The 9,228-nt window shown below is 38.6% G+C and overlaps 1 protein-coding gene and 1 long non-coding RNA gene across 2 annotated transcripts in view; both read right to left on the bottom strand.

The window, feature by feature from the left end:
* The window catches only part of LOC124141991 (serine protease inhibitor Cvsi-2-like), a 35,626-nt gene extending 33,416 nt beyond the window's left edge, over nucleotides 1–2,210 (bottom strand). The window contains exon 1 of the mRNA XM_048403068.1: nucleotides 2,136–2,210. Coding sequence (XP_048259025.1) covers nucleotides 2,136–2,178 — 43 coding nt within the window. The 5' untranslated portion in view covers nucleotides 2,179–2,210. The remainder of the gene's footprint in view (nucleotides 1–2,135) is intronic.
* Nucleotides 2,211–3,950: 1,740 nt separating this feature from the next.
* Nucleotides 3,951–8,811, bottom strand: LOC125384287. Its single transcript, XR_007223168.1, has 3 exons — nucleotides 8,716–8,811; nucleotides 7,542–7,635; nucleotides 3,951–4,044 (listed from the first exon to the last, which is right to left on the bottom strand). It is a non-coding gene; the product is annotated as an uncharacterized LOC125384287 (long non-coding RNA).
* Nucleotides 8,812–9,228: the final 417 nt, after the last annotated feature.

Here is a 9,228-nt window from a genome sequence, read left to right as displayed (position 1 = left end):
GAACGTCGTGCTATGACTGAAAGCCTTTGCGACGTAAAACTTAATATTTCCATTCCATTCCTTTTGTATTCCTTTTGTATTTAATACTACTACTGCTGCCACTGTGGTTATTACCACTGTTATTACAATACCTCTATTACATGTCAAGCATCATATTAGTTATCAAATAATTATATAATGCGCTGTACAGCTGTAAATAATATTGTTTATCTGTATGTGTATATGGGCCAATGACCTTTCATACAATAAAGATTGATTGATTGAATATAGAGTAAGAACTATAATATGGATGTGGATGGCGATTGCTTTGCGGAAGGAACCCCTAGTGTCATCACTGATTTTCAGTGATCCATTCATATAATTTTCATGGCAATTTTGCCTTTTACGCCCAATGAAATCTGTTTAGGTAGATGATCGACACTGATTGCTAAACGTCGACGTTTTACATTTACATTTATTTTCATATATCCAAACACATAGCATAGGACTGCTATAAACGGCCGTCGTATAGCTGGACTATTGCTGAGTGCGGCGTTAAACAACAAACAAACAAACAGGACTGATATAGTGTTTCTATATGTCGAATGATTTAAGTATTACCACTGAAATGAGATGAGACAAATATGCATGCCATACAAAGACGACTGTGTATGTTTTACAAACAAATGCACGACTAAAATCATATTCCTAATATTGTGTTTCACCAACATTCTGAACCAACTCCATCAAAGCGTTGACGTCCCAAATCACATTCAGGCTAAATTTAGACATTTGCCCCTGACATAAAACCAAACAAGCATAAAAAGCAAACAAATTCATCAACTTTCTTTCGACAGTAATTAAGTCAATGAAACGTAAAACTGATTCAAGTGTATCAACCAAAACTATGCCCGACAACCTCCGGCTGTAACTATGGTTACTTACACGCCAGGTCCACCAGGGCCGACCTGTGCACCACGTCCACATAGGCAGTGGCCGTCGAAGCAGTGGCGTTCGTCATGGGTGTCTCTACAGATGCAGCTGTCGCAGTCAGGACGGTCTCTGCAAGTTTCTGAAATATAAACCTCCTTCTTAACAACAAAGGACAAAACATTTGTCAGAGGTTTGAACTAGATTCCATCATTCATTTGATGCAGGCTTGTATTTAAAGGGCATGTCTTATTTGCAGTTTTTTGCCAGGGTTTTGCTGACGCTGTGTTAGTAGTGGGTTTTTATCACAGATTCGCCATAATTGGGTGTTTTGTATTGCCAATGGTTTCAACAAAATGGTAATCATCTTTGTTCTGTATCATATTTGTCGTTCCTTCTACATTTGTCTAAAACATTATATCAGCGGCGTGAAACCCAATTTGTTTATCGACTTATAGTCACCACCTTTTCTTGTAGGAGAACCTTTTCAGATGCTTAAGTAAAACGTTCACATGTGAAATTTGTTGCCTGCAGTTATTATGGTCACTATTTTGTAAACTGACTTACCTGTGACGCAGCTATTGGCCGCAACCAGACAGGTACATAAGTTATGAGAGCAGGCAAGCCTTCCGGTACTATCACATAACGTGTGAATACAGTCGTTGTCATCCCTGCAGGGCTCGCTGTCGATCACAGCTGAACGAAAGAAACAATATCTCATTAAAAGTTGGGGCACGTGATCCTGTTTGCAGGTCACAGGTCAAGGCTTTAAGCACAGTTTGTGGAAGAAAGCAATTGGATGGCTGAGCGTGTTTGGCAGCCTTGATTCCTAAGAGTTTCTTGGACCTGCCCAACACTGTAGCCCAAGTAGTACATGTGGTGTTTTCCAAAGGCAAGTGCCTTTGTTCGAAACATGCCTCTGTTCACTCAGCAGTGATTGGGTTCCCCTTTCGGTGAGGTGGTTATGAGACTATTAGTCTTCTAGTGCCTCATAGGCAGATCAGGTTATATATTCCCCAGGGAAATGAGTGCACACGGATTTATTTCCCGGAGACATAATAGAACGCATTGATATCCAGCATGGAAAAAGGCGTAATGCAAATTAATAATATTATCTATGAATAATATGAACTATTATCATTATAAAAATACATGTACATAACAAATCTCATCGGCTAACGTAGACACTAACTAAACTATAAAAGCCGTTAGTATCTTCAACTCACCAATAATGGTGCTGACAATGACGAGAACCAGTGTTACTTTCATGTCTGGAGTTAAGCGAAAAACTTTCAAAGTAAAGTCTTCATTTGGTTGATCCTCTTATATACTTTCTGTTTCAAATGATACCAACACCAACCCTGTCAGCCAGTCACGATGTTGTGATTCTGCGCACAGCAGGTGCACGCAGGGCGTATGTTCCCGTGCGCGGTTATGTCATGAAATGTAGAAAACAGGTTCATTTGTGGGAATCTGATGACCCACGATAGCTATGTAGTCATGTTCAAGATCCTACAAATATATAGACAACACGATTTTATATATAAGAAATATATATAAAAAGAAAGTCACGGAATAATAACACGAATTGTTCTACATGTTTCAATTGTAACTGACCACCTCCGTGGTCTATTGGTAGAGCGTCCGCCCGGAGAGCGGGAGGTCCGGGGTTCGATCCCCGGCCGCGTCATACCAAAAGACGTTTAAAGATGGTACGTTTTGTTACCCTGTCTGGCGCTCGGCATTAAGGGGCTAAAACAAGGACTGGTCGGCTCGGAGTCAGTATACTGTGTCTGAGTGGGGTATTCATGTTAAACTGCGGCATGGTATCTCAGTGAGCTAGCACTATAAATCGGCATCAGTCCGGACTAGTACAAGCAGCCACACAAACACACCCACGTACATGCACGTCGCTATATAAGTGCAATAATCTTGGACGCGACGTTAAACCCCATTTCACCTCACCTTCAATTGTATCTTCAGGGAGAAGTGATTACAGTTATAACACCGCGGCTTTACAATGACAGTGGTAACATTCACAATAAATACAAATATAGTTCATATACCATGCGCTACTTATTTAAAGATGGGCACAACCTTTTAATGAAAACAATTTTTTATCTTTACACTGCTGGGGGTCAGCAGTATTCATTTTACAGAAAGGGTATATCTTAAATTCTATTTCTTTTCCTGCTGCGCATTTGTCGAGCGCTTAAGGGATGAACCTTGCATGGGGTCCTTTATCTGTTTATGGACGCCCATTCTGTCTCTCAAGCACTCCGTTTGTCCAATATGTTGTACATGACATCCTTGGCGTACAATAACATAAATAATATATTACAGTCCATGTTAGAGCGTACATGAAATTGTTGCTTCCTGTTTTTGAATTTTATTCAAGAATTTTCAACAATATATTAACATATTTTTTTTAGTTTCAACAAAATCAGTAAATGCTTTATCGTGTTATTGGATTTCTGACCTTCACTTGACAGTCTGGTTTGTTTACATGACGCTTTGCATGACAGGGGAATTGCTGTGCAGTGTCGGGCAACAAATACATACTTTTTTTGCAAATTGTGGCGTATGCTACTGATAGGGCAGGACGTGCTTGTCCTTTTCGCGAACACCTGGTGTCATCCATGATTTCAATGATCCATTTTTATCAAAATATTCCACTAGTTTGCTTTTTACACCCAGTGGTATCTGTTTAGTGGGATAATCGAGAGTGATTATTCTCCTGCGTTGACGATTTTATTTCCTGGCTATTAATGCAGAAAATAATTCAAAATATTTGAATGTCGATGCTGACAGCAACTTGTTTTAAGTTTCTGTCTTTGCTGATAGTATAAAATTGTGAATATCTTTCCAGGTGAGCTCTTATTATCAAAACAAAAACCCATCTTAGTAGAAACAAAACTAAGAATTAAATTTGATCACCAAACAGTAGCTATCCCACTCGCATATATCATGATGCCATATTTGTCAGACATTTTCCACATTTAACCTACTCGAATCCTGTTATATTTCTTTAAAACCCGGAGGTTTCGGGAAACACAAATCAATCACAATGTATGGTTCTTCTTCATAGTTTACAAAAAGCGGTGGTAAGTATTAGATGAATGTTCTTTTCCTCCACTGAAATGTAAACAAATGTGTGATTAGAACACGGAAGACATAAAGACAAGATTGGCAAGATATAAATTATCAACAAATATTAGACTAAAGAAGTAGGATTGTACGATTCCGACTTTATCATGAGCATGTGTCTTTGAATCACCATAAAAAAGTGATGATATCCGCTGTTCGCGAAAAGTTGAGCGTATCCTTCACCACCGGTGGAACCCGTCACATATCCAACACAAAGGCAAGTCAATTGTTCATCTAAAAAAACCGGAAACATATGACACAAGCCCAAATATGGAATTGCCCTTTGCGTCACTATTTGTCACTGATGCATCAAGATTGGAAATGCACTCTACTATAACACCTTTTCAAAGCTTTGCTTAGGCCTTGAATGTTGTAACCACTATAAAATAACTTTCCAGCAAGTACGATATGGCGCTCTCTAAAAAGCGCGAAAAAAAGAACATGCTTGATCTCAGAATTTGTGAAATGTAGACATGGGCTTGAGTTGATGGAATGTTGCTCGACAGAAAGGGAAAGTTGACTATTGGATCCCTCTTGTCATACAGTCTTGCGGATAGTTTTGGGTCACTTTAAATCTACATATGAAACAGATGAGACTGTTTCACTGGTACTTTTTATTTATAGTATAGGTGGGAAAATCAGTGGAAGGGATGTGGCTCTTTGACCATTATTGAATTGTATCAGATCTTCGATATTCCTGAAGCATATGTTAATCTTCTTGGTTAAATTCCTCTGTTTTAATGTTGCTAAGCCATGCAGATTTTCTGCAAAAGCTCACAGAGAAACAAATCAACAATGAGGGGAAGAGCACAATTGGTACATGTGGGGATGCCTACTTTATGCCCCAATATCTTATCCCCCCATTTCACAAAGATGTTATCTGTCATGAAATCCAGCATTCACATATTGTTGTTCCCAGTTAACTTCAGATGACATTTGTTTTCATTTTTGACAAAATGCCCTGAACTAAAACGTTTAGATGATCAAGAATGAAGTGTTTCATCAATAAAGTTCTCTATATCGTGTGTTCTCATTTGTCATCTAACTTTCAAAGTGGCTATAAATCATTTTCATATACGAAGGCTGGTCAAAAAGTTGTAAACCTGACAAAGTTTTAACTGTGGGCCAATAGAAAGTGAACTAGTCAATGTAGTACATTGTTTGAGTTGTTCATTGCAAGTGGATATGGTCTGTTGAAGCCATTTGTATAAAAGTGACAGCCAATTGAACGTGATATAGATCCAAATGGACACAGAAATGGAAAAGAACAAGCACGAGCAGTCATCAAGGTTTCGATTTAGATAAAAGTACTCTCCAAAATATTCATGACCACACATCACAAGCGTATTGGGATAAGTGCCCTCGTTATTACACTGTTAAACGTTGGGCAGCTATGTTTTAAGGCTGGGAGAAGAAGCCTTGATGATGACCCTAGATCTGGACGTCCCTCAATTTCCATCAATGATGATTCAATCAAGGAGATACACAAACTTATACTGTCAGATAGACGTATTACCTTTGCTGAACTTGAGGAAGACACAGGTCTAAGCCATGGATCCATTGGACCTTTTATTTATGAACATGTACAGATGAATAAGATATCTGCTCGTTGGGTGCCAAAGTTTATAAATTCTAAAGAAACTGACATTGCCAGAAAATATTTAGAGCTAATTGAAAAGGAATTCGTCAAATTCCAAAAGATATTAGTAACGGGTGATGAAACATGGGTCTGCCACTATGATCCCGAGTCAAAACGTCAATCCATGGAATGGCACTATTCCACTTGTCCGGCACCAAAGAAATTCAAGTCTTCAAGATCAGTTAAGAAAGTCATGGCCACTGTATTCTGCGATGGAAAGGATGTGATCCTTGTTTGATTACTAAGAAGGTCAAAAAAGATTACTGGTGTCCATTATGCTGATTTGCGCCATTACCTGAGACATTCTATCAAAGAAAAGCTGCGGGAATGCTGACTGCTGGAGTTCTACTACTTCATGAGAATGCCTCTTCTTACACCTCTCGACATTGAGACAATGCGGGTTCGAAGAGCTTCCTCACCCTCCATGCTCGCAAGACCTTTCACCAAGTGATTTCTACCTGTTTCCTAACTGAAACAACTTTTGTGTGGAAAGCGCTATGACGACAACGAAGACCTGCCGTGAATGGTTTTTTTAGGGTGGCTTCAGAAAACTTCCTCCTGACATATGAATTGCCCGATATGAAAAGTGTATGTTATAAAACAACTATTTCATAATTGTTGGTTTTGTTTTTCAGGTTTCACACTTTTTGACCAGCCACCCGTATATTAGAATCATGTTTAAAATATCTAATGAATTAATTATTTTATAATAATCTTTATAAGTGATCTTTTACAAGCAAAGTCGCCTTTTACGGCAAGCATGGGTTGCTGAAGATATATTCTACCCCTGATCTTCACGGGTCGAGTTGGCAGTGCACATGCTTTGCAAATCCTGCAATAGACGGAAATCTGCATGACAGTTCACAAACCGGATTTCGATTTCGTTGCGCGATTTTGATTGGACTATGCAGAGACTCGTTAGTCCAGCCAAACTGTAATACCATAATACCAGCCTAGTTCGGCAAGGGTGGAAACTGGACTTTTGTAGTCAGTTAACTCTCTTGCCTCGTGAAGATGGAGCCAACCAGACACCGTGGTGAATACCTATGACATGTGTCCTTGTGTGTTTTGCTCCATTATTAAGTTAACCAAATCTGTTTAATTTTGAAGCAGCATTGATATTGGACCAAAACCACAAGGACACATGCTCGTGGGTTTCACCGAAGTGGTAAACGTCTGAGACCTGCATCACTTCTGTGTGACAAGAGGGATGACTTCAACTTTCCAACTGTCAACTTTCCCTTCATGTGGAACAATATTTCAGCAGCTCTATCCTTTACATGGTGTTTACATTTCCCACCTTTTGAGATACAATCGAGCATGATCTTTCAATCAAGATTTCAACGAGCGTCATACGACTCTTGCCATGAAGTTGTACGATCAAGGTTACAATATACAAGGCCTCAGTAAAAGCTTTCAAAAAGCTTTACGAGTGTTAGACATGAGAAATACATTTCCAAATTTGACGCATCAGCGACAAAGATGATGTCCGATGCAAATCCCCATTTTGACTTCTAACATATATATCAGGTGAACAACTGACTTCCCTTTGCATGTGTTTGTGAAGGGTGCCACCGGTGGGGCAGGATACACTCACCTTTTCGCGAACACCTGATAATGATTCATAAACACATGCTCATGATATAGTCGGAATCGTGCAATCGACTCTGTTTTATGCAGAGATTTCTATTGGATATGTAAAGGGTTCTATCGCTTTATTTATTGTTATTTGGTTCACTAAGGTAACACAAACTGTTAAAAGCAGCCTTCGTGTGGATGGAATATTTCTGAGTTAAACAAGAAGCTAACAAATAAAAGCAGCGTTAAACACAACTCACTCACTTACCCTGAATACATGATGCATGCGTGTAGGTGCACGTGCACCCTTGGTTGATGCAGTGCAGAGTTGTGTAAGTGTCATGATTCGCTCCACACCAAGGCTTAAAGTAAAATAAAAACATTCAATTAATTGTTGATATCGATAATGCAAGTTATTTAGCCTATCATATTATATGGCCGCTTCAAGTGGTAACTGATTTCCAACTGAGACATAATAGCAGATAAGAGTCGAGACGATAACAGATATAAAGTTGACTTTAAAAACTTTATATAAAGGTCTCGACTGGATGTGTCCTCTGACTCGCCAATGGGGATTATAGATTCAAATTGCCCTCCAGCAAACTACGCCTGTCTAAATGGGGGACTCATGGATCGAGGAATCAGGTTCAGTGTTTGGGTTGATTTCTTGTCATCATTACCCGGTGTGGGCAGGGCGCAACTAATCGATAATATTATTTTCATGTGTTTTCCATGTTTATTCGTAGCTATGTGATTTTATTTTTTTATGTTTCAACGCGAGCCGTCACAAACTAAGTACAGTAAACTACGATTATAACGAACTCAACAGGACCACTAATTTTAGTTCGTTATAACCGTAAGTCGTTATAAGCATATATATATACAGCATAACTACAACAAATAGTCGGGACAAAAAAGTAAGTTCGTTATATCCGTCAGTTCGTTATAAGCGTGTTCGTTATAAACGTAGTTTACTGTATATTTTGTGAAACACTTACTTTCAAGGACTCTCTGCTCGCCTGAGGGAAATACAAGCAAGTATAGTTAGGTGAAATTTTCATATAACTATACTTACTAGTATTTCTTCATATTATTTCCTAAAGGTTTCGTTACTTCATTACTGATACCTCAATGCAAGATTCCGATTTTCAAGTTAGACAATAAATATCATGTTCGACTATGTAGAGTTTGAATTAAAAATTTACTGCATAGATGGTAAATCGAGGTTTACTTATCTTTGATAAAATGTGATTTTTAGGTGTACTCAACCGCTTTTCTGCTACTATGGTAGTTTCGCCAAGGGTGGGACATTGCTCAAAACATGACAAGCTTCTCTACAGGCCGCCGTCATAAACATTGAAGATGGAATATTGCTGAGGTCGTGAAACAACAAAATACTGTTCCCTGACGGCGTTGCTGATGCAGATGACTGTCATACTCACCGACAGCAACTGCTGATACAGCGAGGAATAATATGTACTTCATGTTCAACGGAAACGATTTAATCTGAACATTGTGACCAGGGACACGCCTTTTATACTGCACAATGCCTGCACCCATAAATTATCTTAAGCGCGTTGTCTAAAACAGATGACACTTTCCGAATTCCACAAAGTATTTATTTTTACACTTTCCCCTAATGTAGGCCGAGATTGTTTCTATGTTGCCAACCTCATCTTAACACTTACGACTGTATATGGATTTATTCATTTTGGGATGCATGACTGGTAGTATCGTAATCTTTCTCAAGATCAAAGAAAATTGATACTTCGCGTTGTTTATTTACTATATCATTTTAATTAAGGATTATAATAATTAAAAAAATTATCAATATTAAACTGCAAACACGAAAAGGTCGTTTTTTCCGTATATGGTCATTGGACGGGAAAACTACTAAAAATTCATTAAAATTGATTATTTGGCGAGCGTCTAGAAAGTGTCCGGAAAAGGGTCGA

The sequence above is a fragment of the Haliotis rufescens genome, unplaced genomic scaffold, assembly GCF_023055435.1.
Source record: "Haliotis rufescens isolate VD_foot unplaced genomic scaffold, xgHalRufe1.0.p SCAF_3, whole genome shotgun sequence".
NCBI lineage: Eukaryota > Metazoa > Mollusca > Gastropoda > Lepetellida > Haliotidae > Haliotis > Haliotis rufescens.
The sequence above is the reverse complement of the archived record's forward strand: the minus strand, read 5'-3'. Positions and strand labels throughout refer to the sequence as shown.